The sequence below is a fragment of the Podarcis erhardii genome, assembly GCF_964252035.2.
Source record: "Podarcis erhardii genome assembly, chromosome: 2".
In the NCBI taxonomy this organism is placed as follows: domain Eukaryota; kingdom Metazoa; phylum Chordata; class Lepidosauria; order Squamata; family Lacertidae; genus Podarcis; species Podarcis erhardii.
The window spans coordinates 21,236,466-21,261,436 of record NC_138498.1 but is presented as its reverse complement, the minus strand read 5'-3'; the positions used below and the strand labels follow the sequence as shown (position 1 = coordinate 21,261,436).

The 24,971-nt window shown below is 43.8% G+C and overlaps 1 protein-coding gene across 10 annotated transcripts in view; it reads right to left on the bottom strand.

Annotated features, from left to right (window-relative positions):
- RHBDL3 (rhomboid like 3) overlaps positions 1–24,971 on the bottom strand; it is a 132,101-nt gene that overhangs the window by 66,186 nt on the left and 40,944 nt on the right. For all 10 annotated transcript variants that reach the window (XM_081849801.1, XM_081849792.1, XM_081849795.1 and 7 more), the window contains one exon: positions 1,482–1,640. Coding sequence is in view for 8 of the 10 variants with exons in the window: in XM_081849792.1 (XP_081705918.1) it covers positions 1,482–1,640 (159 nt within the window). In the remaining 2 variants the exon portion in view is untranslated. The remainder of the gene's footprint in view (positions 1–1,481; positions 1,641–24,971) is intronic.

Genomic DNA, 24,971 nt, shown 5'->3' with positions numbered 1-24,971 from the left:
GAGCTTGTTTGCAAGCAAATAAAGCAATCAAAATCGAGTAAAAGAGACAGACATTCAAATGAAATACTGCTAGCCTCTGCAAAAGGAGGAATTCAGCCCTGTCAAGCTGGATTTCAGCATCAAAATTTTTAAAAAGAGGTTTCAAAAATTAAAGCAACCATATCTTATTATGCAAGTCATAAAACGCAATTGCCAAATGGATTGCTTTGAGAGTTAGGCAGATTTCCAAGTCAAACTGGAGGTATGGTTTTGCGACTGACCTACAGGCACACATTTTAGGTTAATCTGCAGGTTCATAGAATCGTAGGGTCATCTAGTCCGATCTCCTCCAATCCAAGGTTAGTCTGTCTGTCCTTTTGGTAAACCTCTATACACAGTGGATTATTCTGAAGCAACTGGGCTGCTTTAGGCCTTCAGCACTTTCACAGCCAGAACTCCACTTTCATTTCAACTTACAACATGGGGTCTAGATCTATTTTTCTTTACCACATATGTCCATCTTCCTCCTCTTCCTCCTCCACCTCTGTCTTTCTCCTTCTAAAACTATGTACAACAACAGCAACCACCACCATGCAAGTAATGGTGGGATCCTTGTATCTTACGGAGGTCCTAATTCAGGTTTTAGATCATGGATCTAGGCCAGAAGGCACACATGTTTACAAGGGCACACTTTTGGAAATGATTGGGAGTTCCAGATAAGGTGCTCTGGGTTTCTAAAAGAAGACTGAGATCTAAACATAATAATTACCAAGCAAGTATAAAATAATGTAAGAATGAGTTTGCAAGTATATTTACTCAGCAATTCATCTCTATCAATTAGGCACACAAGTATGCCTCAGAATGCAAGAATCATCCTTGAGCATTGGATTTTCTCAAGTGTTTGCTTTGCTAAGACTCCCCTGAAGAAAAACTGTTATCTTGCACAAGAAGTGGGTTGCAAAAAGACCAAGAATTTTTGTTTTATTTCACCTGACCTTTGTGGGAAAGACATTTGCTCTGAAAACACAGAAGCTCTTGGCAGGACATTTTGAACCAGAAGCCATCAGGTCAGTTATCAAGAAGGATCTCCAAGTTTTCCAATCAACAATATCCTCACTAACAAGGCCCAAACCCAGCCCCTGAGCTAATATGAAGTGGTGGCGGTGGGGGGAAGCATTTAAAAACATAAGAACAGTCCAGACCAAAGTCCTTCCTCTTTTCTCACAGTGGCCAACCAGACAGCCTTTGGGAAGACCACAAGCAGGACTTCAGCACAATAGCCTGCTGTTGTTTCTATACTAGCAGAGACATGCTCCTTCTGATTCTGGAGGCAGCATATGGCCATTATAACCAGAATTCATTTGAAGATGGAAAGCCTTTCAGGCGAACTCTTTGACACCACCCTTCCAGGTGAGAGATGCCCAGTGCAGTGGTGAGAAGGGAGCAGAAAATCAGGATAGGGCCCCTGGAGCCAAGCCTACAATCAGCACAGAATCACTTACCAAGTTGACGAAATCTTGGTAGCAGATCTTCCCATCAGAATTGTTGTCTGCCAAGGCCAAAAGAACTTCTAGTTTGTGTGGATCTAGCTCAGAGCCATGCCTTTGGAGGAGGTTTCGAAATTTCTCAGTGCTGATGTAGCCAGTGTTTTCAGGGTCAAACTGAAAGAGAGAACCAAAGAGAATGGGGTTTGGTATATTAGCGCTCAACACATTCCCCATCTCTGGCATATAGCTTCGATTATGGTCATATTGCAATGATAGGGAAATCCACAGCTATTAATGACACAGAAGGGACCAAGAACTGGATCTAGTTTCAGATGTCTTGACAGATCCCAATAATTCAGGTAAACGTAAATTCCTCTCCTACCGACCCAGACCCTGAGATCATCTTCTGAGGCCCTTCTTCATGTGCCTCCTCCTCAAGAGGTCAGGAGGGTGGCAACATGAGAACAGGCCTTCTCTGCAGTGGCTCCCCATCTGTGGAATGCTCTCCCCAGGGAAGTTCGCCTGGCACCTTCATTATACGTTCCTTTTTAACCAGGCCTTTGGCTGACCTAATAAACATCCTATAACCTTTAAAATGTGGCTCTTTGGTGGGGGGGAGTGTTATTGGATTATTGTTTTCATTTTGATTTTATATATTGTGATTTTTTTGTGAACTGCCCTGAGACCTCTGGGTATAGGACAGTATATAAATTCAATAAATGAAGAAATGAAATGAAATGTCTCTTGCTGTGTAAGCCAGCAGAACTTCCTCTTGTGTTTTATCAACCTTGGATAACCTACCTACCTTTTCCCTATCTTGCATTCAAATTTGGATAAAATGGTGTTTCTTTACAGCTTATGGCTTTCTCGCTCATTTAATTAAAAATAGATGAATTTTAATCCACTTGGGGGGAAATCTTCACACACACACACACACACACACACACACACACACACAATGCTTTTCTTGGGCAAGATGTTGAAAACCAAACTGAGCCTCAGTTAGAGAAGGATGTCAAATGATGGCAGAATGTTTGGGTGTGGGCTGCAATCATCACACCAAACTCCCAGGGCTGGCAAAAGAGCCTTAGGGTGTGACATAAATGCTGCAGGGTCACTGAAAAGGGACCCCCTGTAGCCCTTGGTGCCCCAGGACAACTATGGAATGCTCCACTGTTTGTTTGGGCTGCGTCATTTCCCCCCCTGTGCCATTCCATTCCCCCCTTCCCTCTCACAAACCATGGCGGCGCCTCCTCCCTCCCTCCTCCAGGCTTCTCCCTGCCCTGCCTAGAGGAGGAAGGGGGCTTGGCTGAGCTGGCTGATCGCCTTTTTAAGCAGCCCCTCTCCGGAGCCAGCCCTTTCGCACTGGTCCATCTTCCCTGCACCACCTGGGGCTCCTGTGAGCCAGAGAGTGGAGTGGACGAGCTCGCTCTGCCTACCCACGAGAAGCAGCAGCAGCGGTTGTGGCAGCCCCTGGGAAGGTAAGCGCAGCAACTGGGGCTGGGGAGGAGGACTACTTGCCCCACTCGCCTCTTCTTCCAGTCCCACCCCCCATGGCACTTCTCCAGCCCACAACAAGGTCTGAGGGATAGTGGACTGGCCCACAGCTAAAAATTTTTGCCAACCCCTGTCCAACCCAACCAGAAGCACTGTAGCACAAGAGCGCCCTTTAAGCCATTTTAATTCTGCAGGAGTCAGCAGGAACACCGCCATGAGCTCCATTAGCTCTCCTCTCTCCTTCCAGGAATGCCTTTGCCTCCGGCAGAAGAGAAAGACGTCATGGTGGAAAAAGCGCCCCATTCTGCTGACTGTAGTTGATGTATCTGCAGAGCAAGTTTGATCTCCATCAAATATATCAGAATGTATTGTACTGCTTGGCGTCACTCGAGGGTTCCTGTTCTTCAGTGGCTTTTCCAGACAGCAAGGAACTTTGAGACAGATGTCAGTCGTTAAAAAGAGAGAGAGAGAGAGAGCAAGAGAGAGGACCAGGCAGCACAAGAGAGATATCTTTTATGTATATCTAAATCAGGCTGTTAAGGAGCAGGTTTGCAATGGCTCAGCAACAGAGCTGCTGCCTGTGACCTTAAAAAAACTATTTTCTGCTCCAATTGCTATCATTCTCTCAATCCCATCCTGCAACATTGTCTAGGTCTTGCTGCAGTTGATGTTTATATGTTTTTCCTTCTGGTTTTTGGCACGCAAACCGTGACCGGTTTTGACACGGCCTCCTAGACTCCGAGACTACTTCCAGGTAGCATTTAACTCCTTCCTTCTGGATCACGTTAGGCTTTCCTGCATGTACATATGGCAGCTCTCTCACAGGAAAAGTGCAGTTAGGGATGCCAGCTATTCTCCATCTAAACTCACGGTCACACTCAAGCAGGGATCTCTCCCATCAATTGCTGCCAAATTATTTCAGCTACAGATGCAGAGACTAAGGCCCCAGCTGCAATATACATCTAAAGCAGTTACCATACGAAACATATCCAACGGCCATGGCTTCTCTCAAAGGTTGCTGGGAACTGTGGTTTGTTAAAGGTGCTGTTTTCCCCTCACAGAGCTACCCTTCCCGGAGTTCCCTGGGGGAAGAGGGACTGACCACTAAACCACTCTGAGAATTGTAACTCTGAGAGGGGAATGGGGATGTAATGTAGTTTGTTAATGAAATGCACTGCTCTTTTGTAACTGATAAATATTTAAATAAAGTGTGTTTTAAAAGGGGGAGAATTCTAACATTTACTGGGTGCTGGGCACTATAAATAAAGTTCTTGGTAATGGTTTTATTCCTGCAAGAGGAGGTGCAATGAACAGAGATATAAAATTTGCTGGGATTCAAACTATCATTTTGTGCTCGCAATTAAAAGTGAGAGCCAGAACTGGCATCGGACCCAAGACATTTTCTTTTGTAAACCCGAATCCCAATAGTAACGAAGTGCAATTTACAGTAAATCCAATGCAGTCTAGTCTTGGCTGGATCTCAGCTGTGGGGAGATTTGCCTTTGATCTTCCAAACTTGGCCTGCTGGCCTCCGCTTGCCAATAATGATGATATCAAGCTTGTCGGTTGGATTGAAAGGCAGAAGAAAAGAGGTAGGGATTTATGAGCGAATTTTCAGCCCAGGAGGGCATTTTTCCATGGAAACATGTTGTACATGGAAAAAGGCAGCTTGGTAAGAGCGACAAGAATCTCTCTTCTTTAAAAACAACTCTTTTTTTAAAAAAAACTATATTGCGGTTTTCTGACAGCGAACAAAAGCTGCACCTTTGGCTGAGATTGATTGGACGAAGCAGAAGAAAAAGCTGGTTTGATGAGCAGCGTGGATGGCAAAAGTAGCAGCTTGCCAGGAGCTTAAAGCTGGCACAGGTTTTCCCCTCAAGTGGAGAACCTGAAAAGAAGTCTGCAGCACAGCAATAACCAAAGTTGGCATAAGACTGATCACTTGGCATAGAAAACGTGTACTTCTGCAGTTTCAATCAGAGTACCTCCAGATCGCAATCAGAGGGGGTCTCCTCTGCCTGAAAAAGGGACCCCAAATAACAAGCTGGTGGAGAAGAGCCACAGAATCAGAACTAAGCAGCCACAGGGACCATCTTCTTCTTCTTCCCAGCCATGGGCCAGACAGGCGTTTCCATGAAAACCACACGAAAGCTGCAGGCTTCCTTTGGTATTCTCCACTTCCCCATCCAATGAACTAGTACTCAGAGGCATGCTGCTGTCCCAGCTAACAGCAGTCTATCCTTCATCAAATTGTCTCAGCCTGCTTCAAAGCCATTAAACGTCACCATTAAACATAACCAGCTTGAAGTTCATATTGTGATATCAATTTCATAATTATTGACCTGGTAATATACAGTGGTACCTCGTGTTAAGTACTTAATTCATTCCGGAGGTCCGTTCTTAACCTGAAACTGTTCTTAACCTGAAGCACCACTTTAGCTAATAGGGCCTCCTGCTGCCGCCGTGCTGCCGGAGCACAATTTCTGTTCTCATCCTGAAGCAAAGTTCTTAACCTGAAGCACTATTTCTGGATTAGCGGAGTCTGTAACCTGAAGTGTATGTAACCTGAAGCGTATATAACCTGAGGTACCACTGTATCCATGAATCATTATGTGTGTTAGGGCTAGGCAATATATTGTCCTAAACCAGATTGAAGTCCATATCGTGATATCAGTTTCATATTTTTTGACCTGGCAATATATTGCGAATCATAAGTTTGTGTGTGTGTGTGTGTGTGTGTGTGTGTGTGTGTGTGTGTTATGCAAAAATCATGATGCAGGAAAAACCGTGAAGCCAGCCAATGCCTCTACATAATTCCAGCCTTATTTCACACATTGTGATATATCAGTATGTTGTGATATTTAGCTGGTGATGTACTGCAATGTTGAAAACCAGATATCACCCAGCCCTAGTCACATCTTGAGGCAGAATGTTCTATAAGTCCATTATGCTGTGTGTGTAGCTTCAAGTTCTGTAATGATGAGAAAAGCAAAGGGGGAAAAACCCTCTCTACTTGGTGCCTAATTTTATAAATGCCCCGTTATGTTCTCTTTTCAAAATCAGATTTCGATTTTAAAAACAAACAAGCATTTTAGCCTTTCCTCTCAGGGCTGGTGCTCCAGCCTTTTCCATCATTTTGATTGCCCTTTTCTGTGCTTTCATGAGCTCTGTGATGCCCTTCACGAGATGGAACGGACAGGAGCACAGGCAATATTTCAAATGTGACTCCATTGCAGATTTAAGAGGAATTAATTCACTTGTTTACTTCTTTCTCAGCATTTGTATGCCACTTTTCAGGCCCTAAGCCCTCCCAAGACAGCTTACATACAAAATAAAAAATGTGTACAATAGATAAAAATCAATCAATTAAAAACAAAACAAAAACACTATACAGTGGTGCCCCGCAAGACGAACGCCTCGCAAGACGGAAAACAAGCTAGACGAAAGGGTTTTCCGTTTTGGAGGCGCTTCGCTAAACGAATTTCTCTATGGGGTTGCTTCGCAAGACGAAAAAATCTTGCGAGTTCCCGTGGGTTTTTTTTTGCTCCCCCCCTCTTTCCTAAGCCGCTAAGCCGCTTATCAGCTGTTCCGCTGATAAGCCGCTTAACAGCTGATCGCTAAAAGCCGCTAGACCGCTAATAGCGCTAATCCGCTAAGCTCTCAATGGGCTTGCTTCGCAAGACGAAAAAACCGCTAGACAAAGAGAATCGCGGAGGCACCACTGTATAAGCAACAGCCTGGAAGATGCTCAATAGTTCAGCAGCACAGCAAGTCTAGTAAGACAATGGAAGGCACTGGGATACTGTATTTTAATTTCAATCCCTTTGCTAATAATCCTAGACAAACAAAAATTGCTGTTTTCACTGCTGCTGCGCACTGAGTTGACGATTTCCTTGACTTGACCACCATGACCCCAAGATATCTTTGCTGATTAATCACTGTCAGTTTAGACTCATCAAGATATATATTTTTTGTCCCAAGTTACATCATTTTATGCCTATTTACTCTGAACCTGGATAGCACCCAGGTATTCTAGCTTCTCTCATCTCTTTCCCCTGCATAACCACTAATAATGGGCTCCTCAAAGCCAAAGAGAAGGTGAAGTCTGCACTGTGCCCTTTTAGAGAGTATAAAACCTTGCACTTTATATTTAAAGGGCACAGTTAAAAATGATTCTCAGAGCGTAGCCAGTTGTGCTAAAAAGAAAAAGAAAAAGCAGCGAACACCCACAAATACAGCAGTGCATTTGGAACCAAATATGTCAAGAAATAGGAAAGAACTATTACAAGACTGAATTATCACTTCAGCTAAAGCAATCTCCTTGATAAAGGCTACTAGATATTCCCCGATGACATATTGTTTACTTGACAGTCTCTCCCCCCTCCCTTCCTATTTCTATCTTGCTTTTGGCAGGTATACAAGCTAACATTCTGTACAGAATATGAATTGTGGCAACTGCCCATGTTATAGTCAGGATTCCAGGCAGGCCTGTTGAATAGCAGAAGATCAACTAGTGCAGTGGCATCAAGATCGCCCTATATTCCCTCCCCCCACTGTGTATTTGTACTCATGGCTTGGAGTTGGTTCACATACAGGATATTCTTCACTCCAAGGGACGCGGGTGGCGCTGTGGTCTAAACCACCGAGCCTCTTGGGCTTGCTGATCAGGTTGGCGGTTCGAATCCCCGCGATGGAGTGAGCTCCCGTTGATCTGTCCCAGCTCCTGCCAACCTAGCAGTTCGAAAGCATGCCAGTGCAAGTAGATAAATAGGTATAATTGAGGCGATAAGGTAAACAGCATTTCCATACACTCTGGTTTCCATCACGGTATCCCGTTGTGCCAGAAGCAGTTTAGTCCTGCTGGCCACATGACCTGGAAAGCTGTCTGTGGACAAACGCTGGCTCCCTCGGCCTGAAAGCGAGATGAGCGCTGCAACCCCATAGTTGCCTTTGACTGGACTTAATCGTCCAGGGGTCCTTTACCTTTACCTTTTACCTATTCATCACTCCATAGCTGCAATGTCAAATACACACATGTACCACCATAGATAGACCTTCAATAGTCCTCCCTTCGCCTCAGGCACAACGCTCCACATATCAGAGGCAACACATTCAACTCTCTGGTGCAGGGAAATCAAATTATGTACCATTCAAGGGTCGGCAATAAAACTGGAGATGCCAGATTTGTGGGGCTCGAGGTAGAGACAACAGTCAAAGAGGCTAGTAACTCAAATGTCCTTCTGAGTCCCAGCCGTGGAAGCCATGGGAAAGGACTTCCACTCGGACAGTAGGACTTTTTCCTCTCTCCTCCCCATATGCACCTCATGGGTGGTGGTGGTGGTGGTACAGGAGAAACTCAGAACAGCACGTGATGGGGAGAAGAAGGGGCAAAGTTCCACCTGGCAAACTGAAATGCTAGCACTGACGGAAGAGCACAGTGGGGAATTCCTCTAAGGTGTGACTTGAGTTTGCTTTGAGAGTAACATTTCAAAATGACAGCGCTGTTAAACAAGATAGATAGATAGATAGATAAATTTATTATATTATATTATATTATATTATATTATATTATATTATATTATATTATATTATATTATATATTATATTATATTATATTATATTATATTATATTATATTATATTATATTATATTATATTATATTATATTATATTATATTATATTACATTACATTACATTACATTACATTACATTATATTATATTATATTATATTAAGTACAATACATCCACTGACTAAGCTGCTTTTTACCAGGCTCACGAAAACCGCACACAAATTGTTAATTACAGGTTACCAAAATTTACAAAATCAGCTACCACCCCCTTCAGTTCAGGCTGGGTTTCTCAGAAGGATCTGTGGTGCTACAGCTGCACATGCATTAAGGCAACTGTTCCATGAAAAGTATGGACAAGCATGCAGAGCTTTTGGGGCTTAGGTGGGCTCACCCAGCACATCCACATGCAACCCAACTGAGGGAATGTATTAAAAAGGGACGATGTCAGCTGCACCATCTACATAATCTAAGCTACAACATCACAGTACAGATTCACCTGGCCTCAAAAATAACATACCAGGCAGTGGCTGATTCATTGTGGCAGGAGGTCCCTTAATACAATCTGCGAGCTCCACACCTTGATCTAGCCTAAAGTAAGTCAAATCACAGCCCACAGCATTCCTAAAACAGGGGCCATCCCAAAAGGTAAAGGGGTCAGAAGCCCACCTGCCCTCAATGTAATTGGAGAACCAACAGATAACTATATAAGCATTCTTGTTTGCCTAATTGTCAGGGATGGTGCCATTTTGAGTCCAGTTACACCCAGAAGCCAATGCAGTGGGTCGTAACAGGTAAGGGGATAGGAAACCCACTCCTCAAAACCCAGGTGAGACTTTCCATACAGAAGCAGCATAAGGCAGCTCCACTTATCCCGTGCTACATTGCGGGATAATGTACATACATATGACAAAGGAGAAGTATTTTGCCTTGTAAACACTACCCAAGTGCTGAAAGTACAAATTCTCCTTTGAGTTTTTAGGCGGTTTCTTTAAATAGGCAGACTACCTAGATCAGGCATGGCCAAACTTGGCCCTCCAGATGTTTTGGGACTACAATTCCCAGCATCCCTGACCACTGGTCCTGTTAGCTAGGGATGATGGGGGTTGTAGTCCCAAAACATCTGGAGGGCCAAGTCTGGCCATGCCTGACCTAGATCATGTCCTCGGTTTCATTTCTTATCTTCGTAGGCTGATCCCCATATTCTTTCTCACTGCTAACATATGCACTATATGATAAGCAAGGCATACACATCTCCACGTCAAGAAAAAGAAACTGCTACAAAGCCCCTTTTGAGAATGGTTGCCAGGTATACATTTCAGAAAAGTACACTGGTTCTTCGGAAAGTATCTATTCTTCTCTTTTAGCAACTGTACAACTCAACGCATTTCACGTATCCTCCCCCACCCCAACCACCTAAGGGGCAGGGCGGATGGGGCGGGGGCAGGAGGGAAGAGAGGAAGAAAGGAAGGGAATAAAACTGACCTTGAAGAGAAGCTTTGAGTATTTATCCATTATTGAGTCATGAATGGGAAAACAGGCAACACCTCCAGTTTCATTAAGAGGTCACGTCAGGACTAACTCCAGATCTGGATCCCTTGAGTTCTTAGCCTCAGACGAATGCTATCACCAAGCCAAACTAATGGTTCCCTATTTTAACTTCAGTCGCACTACTCCTGCCTCTAACTTCACACTTCACTGCGCAAAATGCAACCAAACTGCTCGAGGGTGTGGTGTGGACGGCTGGAAGCCCTCTCCAACAATAGGGCACTAACGGTAATTTCATGCAAGATTTCCTCTGCATTTCAATGACAAGTGCCCTTAATTCCCTTGATCCCCCCACCAGGCTCTTAAGCAGAAATGTAAATATGCTAACGGGCATAATCACAGCCCAATTTGAGAATAGATTCTCCCACTTCCCAAGCGCCCTACAAGGTTTTAAAATTATTCTATGGGAATAAAAGGACACCCCAGTGACGTAGTAGAGAAAAACATGACCTAGGAAATTGGCTTTAAAAGGAGAGGAAAGTTGTGGTGGTGTTTTGTTTTGTTTTGTTGGTTAACGAATCCTGAATCTCAGATTATTTTGCTGCTTTAATTAAAGGCACATTTGCCACGGATGAGTTCACAAACAGGGTGGGTCAAAGATGCACTGCTGCTAAACAATGGCCTGATATCTGGGGAAATTGCTACCACACAACACGGTACAACCCATTTCTCCTTTCCTGTTTTAAGCAGGATCTCATTTGAATGGGGAGGACAAACAATTCCTGGACCAATCTGAGCAATAAAAACAACAACGAAGAGATCTCCGCCCAGCTGAAAACAAGGAAGAGGAGCAGATCCTTTCCATGATTCAGCTACCACAAACCTTCCTTGGAAGAGGAAATGGTATAAAATTTCACTCATTTAGAAGACTTTTACAGTTTTATGAAAAAAATTCAAAGAGGTGTAGAAAGTATTAACCATGAACAATGATAGCAATAACATCTACGATAGCATCTTGATAGCTCAGTTGATAAGAGCATGAGACTCTTAATTTCAGGGTAGGGAGTTTGAGCCCCACACCGGGCAAAAGGATTCCTGCATTGCAGGGGGTGGTACTAGATTATCCTTGTGGTCCCTTCCCAATCTACAGTTCTATGATTCTATGACTGTCTCGTTGACTATTCTCTATAACGTTGCCCTGTTCACAGTTGTGAAGAATATTCTTTGGTTATGAATGGTCTGTGTCACCATGAAGAAAAAGAGGTTGGAATAGGTCAATAAATATGTGGGCTTGTCCCTGGATCAAGTGACTTTCCCCCCTTTAAGTTCTCAAGCTCTCAACCTAGATCAAGGTTGTCATCTGAACTAGCCAGGTGTTTTAACTGAGAATCAATCACGTCAGTCCATCATTTGAAAAACAAGACATTAGCTTACCCAAAGACATCTTACCCAAAAATGACCTTCTGCTTTGGTGACTGTAGCTCTTTAAGGAGCCATTTGGCATCTAGCTTATATATCTGAGTTTCTAACACTGATTTCTAACCCCTCATTTTCTCTCTCTTTTTCTCTCTCTCTTGCACACAGTAGCATTCAGTAAAGCTCTCTCTCTGAAGTCAGCCCATAGTGATTAAGTACCATCCAGGTTGTACGTTTCACATGCTTTAGATTGCTTTGACCCAAGATGAACCCAAGGGCTTGAAGCATCGCCCTGCCCGCAAGAAGTCAGATAACATTCAAGTGCTGAGGTAATGCCCCTAGTAAATCACAAGCACGGAATTTGCTGGACAGCTCCGGAGCTGCAGAAAGAGGAGCGCAGAGCTCTCAAAGGACTTCTGGCCTGGTCTATGAGAAATCTCTCTCCGCAGTGCCTCTTGAGTACCGAGAAGAATGAGCAAAAGGATATACGGTATTGATCAGGTAGCTGTGAAGCAGGTGGGAGATTCTGTTTTCACTCTGCCCTTTCCTTGAATATGCCTGGTTTGGGAAGGATTATAGTCCCATCTGTGCAAGGTAGAGGCAAAGGTTGGAAAGATAAAACTGCTGTGGCAGCTGGTACCCTCTGATCCCAAAAAGCTGCCTCTATGCAGGCCAGACTATTTGTTCACCCAGTGTGGTCTACTCTGATCGGTGGTGGTGGTGGCTCACCAGAGTCTATGGCAGAGGTTTTTTCACATCGCTTGCTAGCCAGAGATCCAAAGAATTGAAGCCAAGGCATTCTGATTGCACAAAGGAACATAGGAAGCTGCCTTATATTGCATCAGACCAGGGGTAGGCAACCTAAGGCCCATGGGCTGGATCCGGCCCAATTGCCTTCTCAATCCGGCTCATGGACAGTCTGGGAATCAGCATGTTTTTACATGAGTAGAATGTGTCCTTTTATTTAAAATGCATCTCTGGGTTATTTGTGGGGCATAGGAATTTGTTCATATTTTTTTTCCAAAATATAGTCCGGCCCACCACATGGTCTGAGGGACGGTGGACCGGCCCACGGCTGAAAAAGGTTGCTGACCCCTGAGTCAGAAAATTGGGCCATCTAGGTCAGTATTTTCTGCTGGAAGGAGCGCTCCAGGATTTCAGGAAGGAACATTTGCTAGCCGTACCAGAAGCTGTTGAGGAATGGACCTGGAACTTTCAGCATGCAAACCTGATGCTCTACCACTGATTTACAGTCCTTCCGGTGGGCTCAACTACTGAGATATGGTTCCTCCCCTAATTAGTTTTTGATGGATGACTTAGAATCATGGAATCATGATTGGAAGGGACCACGAGGGTCATGTAGTGCAACCCGCCTGCAATGCAGGAAACGTTTGCCCAACCTGAGGCTTGAACCCACAAACCTGAGATTTAAGAGTCTCATGCTCTACTGACTGAGCTATTATGCCTTCTGTCTGGTTTTCCTAGATCTTGGGCCAGGAAGAGAGGAACTGTGGCTCTTCAAACCTATTGGATTCTCAACTCCCATCAGTTCTAGGTGACATAGCCAGCGATCAGGGATGATGGAAGCTGGAGCCCAACAACATTTGGAGGGCCACAGACTCCCCACTCTGCTGTCTTAGGCAATCCACCCAAACTATAAGGTCCATCCTTTTTTTTCTTTTTTTTAAATGCTGCTGAGATATCGAGGGTCATCATGTTCCTCCAGCTGACATAGATCAAACACCAATGGAACTAAAGCAATTCCATTCCCAGGTCAGAAGCTACACTGGAAGGAATGGCAAAAAAAAAAAAAAAAAAAATTACATTATCCAGGACTACAGGTTTAATGACCTTCCCTCCAAAAGGATCAAATGTGAGAGGCTGACCCTGCTCAGAATATGATGTTTTTCCCCCCAGGAGGAATCTAGCAACCACTTTCTTTAAAGGCCCAGACCACTCCCTGCACAGGGCCCAAGAACCTCTGTAAGATAGGAAGAGGCAATAAGACACAGAGCAAAAGGTTTAAATCACAATTATACTAAAAGGGGAAAAAGGCAAGGAATAGAACACGACAAGATGCCGAAAAGTATGATTTAAAAGCAGAGAACAAAAACATGCAATGCTAAAACCAATTTAATACAGGGGCAGCCAGTAAAATCCACTGAGCTAAACAAGAACAGAACTAGCACATGATTTATAAAGGCCTAGGAAAATAAATAGGTATAAGCCAGGTGCCCAAATGATATTAAGGCTGGCCACCAGGTGGGTCTCTCCAGAGAGCCTGTTCCACAACTGGAAGAGATGCCGCTGAGGACGTATAAGGACCCAAGTGTGGAGAAGAAGGCTGCTGTGATGCCTATTTGGATTAGAACAGATGCCACACTGTGTGTGTGCATATGCACGCATGCATGTGTGCATTAAAATTAAAGCAAATTCTACCCAGGGATCACTGGCAATAAATTTCCTCTTCAAAGAGTGGGTGGTTAATAGAGCTGAAGGGCAGCAAGGAGACATCTTCGGTTTGGCTGTTTGTTTTAAGACTAAAGGACGTATTTGAAGGCCTAGCCCTCCTTAGCTCCGCTCCTTCCTCATCGATTATTTATGTGAGTCCATTAAAACTAATGGAAATAGGAATAGGATAAGACGTGGAACAGATTTCAGCTCCCGAGTTAGAAACGGAGGCTTCGCTTTCACTGAGACTCAGTACGCAACAGGGTATATGCTCAGCGCTTGACTCTCTAACCTTTGACTTCTGTGTCTCGCAGCACGAAAAGGATGCCAGCAGAGCTACAGCCGGAAACTACTAATTATCTGCTCCGAGAAGATTTCAGCATGATAAAAAATGGGATCCAAGTAGGAAATTTCACAGTGTTCAAAGTGCATCATATGCGCCAGGTTTCCCCAACCTGGTGCCCTCCAAATGTAAAATATCACAACTCCCACCAGCTCCAGTCCCATCCAACGTGGTCTACGATCAAGGATTATGGGAGCGGAAATCCAGCAACATTTGGAGCGGACCAGGATGAGGAAGACTGCCATACCTTTTCTCAATAAACCTTACAACAGTGCTGGAAGGTAGGCCAGCGTTATGCAATCAGGAATTGTGGCTGGGGGGGTGGGACATATTCAGTGATGGCTAAGAGCCACCTAGTAAGCTTAGAGGTGAGGTGACATTTGAACGTGGTCCTTTCCAAATCACACTTTTTACCAGAAAAGTGGGGCAGGAGTTGCCCTTCATGTTGTGTTGTTGGATGAGTGTTTTAGGGATTTTGCCTTCTGCATTATTTCAAATTTTCTGGGTTTTTTTAAACAATTTTATTTTATCTGCTTTGAAACTTCTTCTGTATAACGAGACTAGCAAAAGGAGAGGAAGAGAGAGAAAATGTGAGAAAGAAGGGAACTTTGGTACTGAAATGGATTCGTTTTAGAACACTGAAGAGAGCCTTCTCCCAGAATACTTGTGCTAACTGATTGCAATATGGAACACAGTAGGCCTCCCTTGCCCACCATGATAGATCCTATGGAAATGTTAACAATGACTCTCATTCTCTGCTAGGAACTAACTGCAGAAGCAGAGTTAAAGCAAACTGAACCTAGATATTCAAGCTCAGGTGAATGGTATCCATTGGCATGCCTTGGCTGTTGAGGTCCCATGCAGCTGACACTCTGAGCTGTCCAAGGAGATTAGACCTCTCTGAATGCAGACCTAGACTAGACAGACCAATGGCCTGACTCTGTAATAAAGCAGCTTTAAACGGGCTTCCAATTCCGCTGATCCCTGTCTATCACCTTGGCAGATCTCCCAGCCTATGACTCCCATGAGGAAAAATACCTGGCATTTCCAGGAATGTTGCCCTTTCTCTTTAATGCTATAGCTGTCGAACCCAGAGAATTGGCAGTGGTTTCTCCCTTAGGAAAGAGCAAAATTAAGAGTAAGTTGTTTCTCAGTTCAGGCTATTTCCTCTTCGGCAATGTAAACACTGCTGAGCACAACCAAAGCAAATTGGAATAGGGAACACATTTCCTGGGGGCAGGTGGGATGTTCAGCTAGTTCGATGTCTTTAGGTGACTTTCAGCCAGCTTTGCGATGGGCCCAGCCTGAGGCTGTGGAGGTGAGCAATATGTGGTGGCTCCAACTGCTTCAGATTTCCTGCTCTAGTAGTCACAAAGGGGTGCAGCCGGACTGCCCTGGCCGGCCAGTTTGGAAGGCAAGGGAAGTCCCCAGTGGATGGAGCTAGGACAGCAACAGTGGCATGTCATTCCCTGAAATGTGAGATGGGGGCAAAGCTGGCAGGTGGAGGCAATGTGGTGGAGGAGGGTGGGCTGACTGCTTGCATCCTTAGAGGGAAGTGAACCTAGCAGAGGGCAATGTCAGCTTAGTGGAGAAGCTACTGAAGAAGAGAGGTAATCTTGGCAAGGCACAAGAGGAAACGAGAAAAGGGATTGGTGTTACCTCCCGCCTCCCAGCAGGCATTGGCCCTTTGCCATCACACACTTTTTAACAGCCTTCCCACTAGGGATATGGATGGATTCTGATGAAAACAGAAAAGGATGCAGAAACGACTGTGTTTGTGTGTACATCTGCAATTGTCAGAAAGGGAAATCAGCCAAGTGAATGCAATTGTTCACATCATGGCTGTGCTTTTTTTATGCCTGCGAACAATACCTAATTTTGTTATTGTTCTAAATTGGTATTTACTGTGCACTGAAATGAATGCCAGGTATGTACATTATATGAAAAATTACATAAACTTTGGAAATTATGTAACTTATGTTAAATAGTGGGCAGTGAAGCCAATTATGTTTGGCAGAAACTGAACTGCAGAGAAATGGGAACGTTGGTAATTGTGACAAAAACAAGGTGGGATGGAAATCACTGCCTTGTTGTACCCCTGCTCCCCACCAAGAGAAAAATTCTCTCTCCCCCCTTTAGAAGTGGGAGTGTGGAGTCTTTTGCACAGATCTTCTCTAAGAATGCTTATTCTGCTAGGGTTTTTTTGTTTTTGTTTTTTTTTGGAAGCAGAAAAACCATTTTGCTTTCTATTACAGTTTTTAAAAATATCACATGAACCATTCTGGCTGCCTCAAAGGCCATTTAAATGGGAAACCCCTCCTGTCAACCCTGAAGATTGCCCCATATAAAAGGCTGCATCAACATATTCCCCTTATGGTCTAAAGGAGCAGCTGCAGAAAATTAATTCACCATTCCCCCACCCCGCAACAATAAGCTTTTGTTTTTTAAATCCAAATCTGAAGAGGCAGAAAATTTTATTTATTTATTTTAAATCCTGCCTGCACTACTCACTTTCCCCTGCTTTTGTTACCTCTTCATATTGATATGGAAAACAACCCTAGTGGAGGTTTTATGGGGGCCAACTAGCTTTTCTGAGTCCTGCCTTTAAATGAGGGTTTGTGTGTGCCTGAAATAGATGGCTTCTCATCTTCGGGGTTCGTGTTCTTCTTCATCTTCCCTCCCTCCCTCCCTCCCAATGTCACTGGAGTGTTCATTCTGTGCACAGATTGGAGTGGACAGTTTCTCTGTCCAAGGAAGAGGTCCTTTGATCAAATACACAACATGTAAATCACACTGACAGCTGCATATGCTTACACCCAGCCACTTCTTAAGACTCTTCACAATAAAGGATAATGTATGGAACAAACCACTCTCACTTGGCTAAGTCAGAGTGAAAATATACATACATATTTTAGGAGCTGTAAGGCTGGTCTGAAAAGGCTCTCAGCTATCATCCCCCTTTTCTGTCCCAGGGAGACTTCTGCAACACCAGTTCAGCAAGTTTTTCAACATTATTAAATGGAGTAAATTGAAAGGTAGCTGTGAAGTTATGCATCGGATGGTGAACACAGCGTCAATCAAGACATTTCTCCCCCGGTCGCTATAGCCATTTCACCATTGTTTTTGCAAAATGTTTTAATAAAAGTTGGTGGCCAACATTTATGCACACAAAGGGGAGCATTAAACTAAACAACTGAACTTGTCCAAGGGTTGTCACTAGTGCAATGGGACTTCCTCTCCTTCTCCCCACAAGCCTGGGCTATCTCCAGATATTTTCTGGAGTGTTGGGGCAATCTCTGGAACAGATTTAGGGTTTGCATGGAGTGGGGAAGAGAAATCCTTGCACCGATGGAACATTCACCTTAGTGCCTTGCTAAACAATAATTTATTTGCTTTTGTTTTTAATGGACAGCCTTTCTGAAACATAAGAGGAGGTGCAAGAACTATGGTTGCACTGCAGAATTTGTGTGCTGAAGCCCTTTGCTCCTGTGCTTTAAAAAACATACAAACGAACAGAACATGGAGAAACCAGAAACGATCTGCCTTCAGTCTCTACAGGCTTTTCACCTGCTGATTGCAAAGGCTCAGGCTTGCTATGGCAGACCAGGCAACCCCCCAAGCCAATTGGTTGGCAACTTCATGCTGGGGGAGAGGTGGTGATGCTACTTTTCGGATGGGGCTGAGGGATAATGGCTTGCTTGTAGCATGCCGCCTTCCATTTAAAGAGCACCACTTTGCATATACACAGCAAAATCCTATTCACGTTTACTTAGAAGGAAGTCCCACTGGGGTCTTTCTCAATGAGGTTTCCTCCCTAGGAACTGTATTTAGGATAGCAGGCTAAAAAAATATATCTTCCTTTACATTAATTCAGTAATCCCTACAACAGGAGCACTGTAGTAAGTTCAGTATTAATCATATTTACATTGTAAAGAGGGGGGCCAATGGGACCAAAGTTCTGTGAGGACTAAACTATACAATTCCCAGAATTATATGGGGGAAGCCATGGCTGTCAAAAGTGGTGGATGAAACCTAAATTACAAGTGAATGACCTGCTATTGATCGCTGATAAGGAGGGGGGGAAAATCCACCCATCTTCGCTCCTAGGTTTCTGGGAGGCAGCACTAACACTTAGATGATTTGAGAGAGGCTATTCTGGAAAACACTATGGGCATAAAAGAACGGCTGTTTTCTGAGAGGTCCTTCTGGAAATGTTCACTCATTTGTCCTATAGTGATCCCATAGCTTCTCTACCTGAAATTTGGCATGGTCAGAAATCAGCACTGGGTAGAGGCTGTCATGTTCCCCATACGGTTTTTGCCAAGGGTTGGGTTTCAAAATCCATGGAAGCAGCTTGAACCTCAAGAGCCTCTGAAAGCAGCCTGAATCTCATGTGACGGCTTTACACATCTCCCCCACTGAGACTAGGGGTTCGCCCACACTGGAGTTTAATGTGGGTTTGAAGCTGTTTGCGCCTCTTCCTTTTTTTTATTTTTTAAATGCAGCATCCACACAATTACAGCATGTGCAGATAAACCAATAAGGGAGGGGGTAATTTAATATAAAATCGCATTGTGCTAGACTGTGGATACACTGCAGTGCATTGTGTGGATGGAGTTTTGTTGTGTTTTAAGTATGCAGCGACGTTTCATTGGATTCCACCTATCACAATATCCTCTTCTTCCATTTTGTTTGCATCCGCCCAAAGGACTGAACGCAACCTACCTTTCTCCACCCCACCTCCGGTTGTCACCGAAGGCCAATTTGCAGTATTTTTAAAAGAGTTACCTTGTGCAGAATTTCTTTTCCACAAAACAGCTGTGTTAAAAATAAAACTTGCCTCTGCAGGTAACAGGAGGTGAGGAAAGGAAGTGGCAACTTTTCATGACAGTGATCTCAAATCCTTGCCTGGCTCAGAGCGACACAAATTTTTTCCTGCTTCTTTTGGGGGTTTTTTTTTAAGGTGCATGTGTACAGGTAGATGAATTACTGTGTGCATGCCCGCAATGGATCTCAGTTTTACTGGCCTGAAGTGACACACATATTAAGAGAGAGAGAGAGAGAGAGAGAGAGAGAGAGAGAGAGAGAGAGGTGGATAGATGATAGATAGCTCTTTTGTGAAAATCTGGTAGATTGAAACACTTATATTTAGAAATTAAAATTATTGGGAGGGGTTAAAAGTGTGCTGCAAAGGTATACAATACTTGCCCCAAGGCCCACAACCGAACTTGGATTTGTGGAATTTATGGTGGGTGGGGAAATACTAATTGAGGGGAGGGAACAACAACACACAGTGTACATACATCCCATCAAGCTCCATCCACTAGTGTGAACACAGGAAGCATCGGGATGGATTTCAGAGGCATAAAACTGAAAGCATTCATGTGTGAATGAAGGTGCAGAAACAGACACATGGAAGCAATGATCCTGAACACATTAACACCCTACCAAGCGGGGGCAAGTGTATGTGGCTGACTTAATTCCTAAGTCTTCTAAGCAGGTGTGGATATTGGTTAGGAGAGATTTAATTGCTCAAAGATTCCAGGCACAGGTCTGTGATTTAAAGCTCCCTTGTCCAAGCACTTTTTTCTTTTTTTCTTTCTTTTTTGCCCCAGAACTTTCCCCACAAAAACCCACTCTCTACCGTTAAATCGGAGCAAATGGCAATCTATGGAAAAGCTGAATTGCCATTTGTTCCAATTCAGCATTAAAGAGCTCAGAGTTAAGGCTCAGAGATCAGGAGGGGCCCAAGGCCACAGTGTGATGTTTTTGAACCCCAGGTCTCCCTTGCCAAAGCTCAACACCCTGCCCGCCATGTTACTCACTCGCACACACAACTAATTTTCTCAGTCCTGAGTACTAGCCATGAAGTCTCCAATAAAATGCAGAGATACACCAATACTTCACTGGGATAACAGGGACATCAAAAAGCAGGAGTGAAGCAAACATGACCATGAAATTTGCTGCCATACACCAAAGGGATTTCACAGTGGACAATATAATAGAGGTCCCCCCCCCATGCTCCTATTCAGCAGCAGGAATTCTCTACAGTCTATCTTGTAAACCATTTACTGTTTGAAAACTACCTTTAAAATTCACAGATGATTAAATAAAATTGTGACATAAAAGTAGACCATTTCCTTTCCTGTTGTAATGGAACACATAGATTTTCGCTGAGTAGTCATAGCTTTTGGTGACAAATCTCGCATTTCTACCGGTAGTCAGGCTGATGATGCCTTCAGTTAATCTTTTTATTTTCTTTTTTAAATATCAGCTTCACGTTTCAGTAGGAAATTAAGGCGACCGTACCTTTGCCTCTGAAGGTGAGAATTTCTCACTCACTCACACTCTCTCTCTGACTGTCTGTCTCTCTCCCCCCCGCCCTCTCTCACACACACACACATACACACACCCTTTGCATTTATATAGCAAACTGCAAGTTCCTAGCAAAAAAGGTGTAGAAGAAATCAAGTTCTATACTGTCGTACCGGGCCAAACAGATGAAAATATTTTAAGTTGTTTAACGCATGATGCTAAATTTAGCCCCATATTCCAGGCATAAACTAGGACCCTTGGAAGGGGGGCAGAGGGGGCTGCACAATAACCTATCTCAAAACCCCATGCCTTATCAGCTGTCAGATGTTTAAGGGGATTGCCAAAAGACAAAGGGGGTGGTGAGCCCGGGAAGAAGAGAAGCCCTTTGGTTGGTTGGCCAGCCAGACGGACAGTGGGATATGAATGGAGTAAAGGAAAGCAGAAATGTGAATGAGCCAGAGGACGAGATGAATGGTGCTGAAGGCTGCGGAGTCTTAACAAGGGGCAAGACAGCAAAGGGAAAGCTGAATGGGGAGAGGAGTGAAAGATGCTCCTTGAATGGAAGGCTAAAGGCGAGAGAGGCTAAATGAAGCAGACGGGAAGCAGAATGGTACAAAGTACAACGGCAGGGACAGAGTGGCATCCCACATCACTCGACATGGTTTTCAAAAGAGCGGCAAGCAACACAGCGTGAACCTTAATCCAGGAGCAAGAAAAGCTGTCTGCGACAGACTGTGTTAGGGTCTTAGAGAGACCCCCCTCTTAATCCCTTCATGTCGGGCACCTTCTCTGCTCTCCGCCACCGAGTTCTCATGAACTCTTGAGCAAACACAGCCTCCAGTGAACTTGGGGCAAAATCCTCATTGACCAAGAGGACAACAAAAAGGCTCAGTGGCAACACAACACACACACACACACACACACACACACACATGAAGAAGCGAAGGCCCAGGAGAAGTTCCCAGCCTGCTCTAAAGCAGCCATGCCTACCTAGATGTAAACATGACTAAATACAGCACTTGCTTATTATTATGTTTACTTTCATATCCCACCTTTCCTCCAAGGAGCTTAAGATGGTGTACCTGGTCGTCCCCCCCCCCCAATTTTTATTATTACAACAACCCTGTGAGGTAGGTTAGGGCTCATCCAGACATCCTTTCGTGCTGCACTTCCAGGCGCAGGTCTGTGATTTAAAGCTCCCTTGTCCAAGCACTTTTCTTTTCTTTTCTTTCTTTCTTTTTTGCCCCAGAACTTTCCCCACAAAAACCCGCTCTTTTTTTTTTTTTAAAAAAAAGATATTTATTAAGAGTTTCAAGATTACAAAAAAGAAAAGAAGAAAAGAAGAAGAAATACATAAAAACCAATACAACAACACAACAACAAAGAAAAAAAGAAAAATACAAATCCCATATTACATATCTTTATCTTTCATTTGCTTGTTTCCTTGACCTCCTCACACCTCCCTTTTTGTATTCTAGCTTAATTAGTTATTTCAGCAAATTCTTTCCATCTTTTTCAATTTTTATTAAATAATTTATCTTGACAGTCTAACCTATTAATTAACTCAGCAAATCCTTTCCATCTTTCACCATATTCTGTTATTCAATTTGCCTTACTTTATTTAACCTTATCTTACCGTAAAATACCTTAAAACTTAATGCTTATTTATACATAACTCCTTATATCATTTCTACTAAAGCCAGACAGTTTCATTCCAACTTTTTCCCTAATATTCATTAATTTTACACTAATTCCCAAAATAAAAGTTTTTCTTTATAGACTTTCTTCCAATTTTCATCCAACGTCCCTTCTTCCTGGTCTCGGGTTATGTCAGTCCTTACTGTCTATTCCATCTAGTCCATCAACCTGGTAATCTTATATCCGAGGCTCTTAAATCTCTTCCATGCCCCTTCTGCAGATCTTCTTCTTCTTGTTTATACTTGCACTTTTCCTTGTCTTTTGTTGGTCTCTTTCTTGATTTCTTTCCTTTCTCATTGAGGAGTGGGTCTCTGGGGGATTCCAGCCCATAATTATCTCCATCTCCCCTCATCAGACCAGCCCATTTCCCACAGTCCCACTCCCCACAGTCATCAATATAATCCAAAAAATATTTAACAGCATATTTCAAAGTCCCTCCAAAGTTAAGAGCCTCCTCAGCTCCAGGCTCCCCCTGGCCCACTCCAAATTCAATCTTCCAAAACAGCGGCTTATGCTCCTGCAGGGCCTCGGATCTCTCCATTTGTATTGCTTGAGGTGCAACCGCAACCTCCTCCATTATCATCTGCCCTTGCACTTGCCCAGTCGAACCAGTTTCCTGAGTTGGTCCCTGTATGATTTCTGTGTCAGTATTCCCTGTTTGTCCACATTCACTGACTACAACAGTCATCAAATCCAACTTCTCATTCATCAAATCCATCTTCTCATGCAACTGCTCCAGCAAAGCATTTGTCTTACAAAAAGCAAGCACCAAAACTTCCTCCCAACACATTTTTATTCAAGGTCAAAAGACTGGTCCCACGATCTTAATCTCGCAGCTGTAAAGTCCCCAAGTAAACTGCAGCAACAATTTGACAAGCTCCCTCTAGAGGAGACAATTTAGAAATTGTCAAAAACCCACTCTCTACCGCTAAATCAGAGCAAATAGCAATCTATGGAAAAGCCGAATTGCCATTTGTTCCAATGAGAGCCAGTGTGGTGTAGTGGTTAAGAGCGGTAGTCATGTAATCTGGTGAACCGGGTTCGTGTCTCCGCTCCTCCACATGCAGCTGCTGGGTGACCTTGGGCCAGTCACACTTCTTTGAAGTCTCTCAGCCCCACTCACCTCACAGAGTGTTTGTTGTGGGGGAGGAAGGGAAAGGAGATTGTTAGCCGCTTTGAGACTCCTGAAGGGGAGTGAAAGGCGGGATATCAAATCCAAACTCTTCTTCTTCTTCTTCTTCAATTCAGCATTAAAGAGCAGGTTTTCCTGTGAACTTAGGAAGCGCAGGCCAAAAGGTACGTGTAGATGTGCCCCTTAGGCTGGGAGGCTGTGGCTGGCCCAAGGTGAGCTAGCTTTATGGCTTGGTAGCGATTTGAATGCTGGTCTCCCAGGTCTTAGTCCAGCACTCTAACTATTACAACACACTGGATCTCAAAGTTTACAAGGCTTGCCACCACATAAACATGGGATTAGTGCACTACTCAACACTCATGGCAGTCAGTGGGCAGGGGCGGGGGGGAAGCAAAGAAAAAAAGCAGAGGAAATGGGACTCCAGAAATATTTGATGTGGAAAAATACAATTTAGCATTAATAAAATGCTTGAGTGCTTCTCCTATAGGTACATCTGTACCTCTAGAATTATATCTCTGAGGGAGGCATTCCTGATAGCTTTTCTTTTTTTATACAAGATCTGAGATGGCACACAGCAGGGACTTAATGGTGGTTGCACCAATTTCCTTCCTATGTATAGATCATGGGATTGCCTCCTGCTTCTTACATAACTTTTGCTGCTCGTTTAATACAGTTCTTTGCTCATTCCCACCCAGCTGGGTTTGTCACTGATTTGGATGTAGGGCTCCATTTACACCGCAATCCAATATATGTCAGAAGTAAGTTCCATTGAGGACTTAACTCTTGCTTAACTGCATATAGGACTGAAGCCTGGGGGGTTGAAGTAGGCAGTCAATGTGTTTGGTGTTTCCTGTTTGCACTGAGCTTCTAGCTAATCTATATCTAGCAATTGCACATATTGTGCTAATTTTTTAAAGTTTTATTTACAGGCAATTTTATTATTTGTTCCAACTATTCTAGTCAGAATATCCCTCAAATCAAACCAAACTTTCTAGAACCAAATGGAAACAACTCATGGTCAGTACAGTGGTACCTCAGGTTACATACACTTCAGCTTACAGACTCCGCTAACCCAGAAATAGTGCTTCAGGTTAAGAACTTTGCTTCAGGATAAGAACAGAAATCGTGCTCCGGCGGTGCGGCGGCAGCAGGAGGCCCCATTAGCTAAAGTGGTCTTCAGGTTAAGAACAGTTTCAGGTTAAGAACAGACCTCCGGAACAAATTAAGTACTTAACCCGAGGTACCACTGTATCTGCACTTTGCTGCCCCTTACAAAATGCTCACATGAACTGGTTCTATCTCAGGAAGAAGAAAACAGAATCGTGTTTTAATAGACAGCAGCAACAAAATGTAAAAATGTTTACAACCCAAACTGTTGATCCATGGGGCTAATACCGACCCTCTGGAGGTTTTTTGGATGCTTTCTACAGGTATCTACAGGATGCAGGAAATACAATGCCAAGCAATGGTTATTTTAATTGAGGGCAGGACAGAATAGCAGGAAGAAGAAACGGAAGGCCATGGGGACTAGGGAGGAACTCCAGAAGGCACACACTGCAGAAACTGACAAGGCACAATAGGGTAGCTTCAGAGGCAA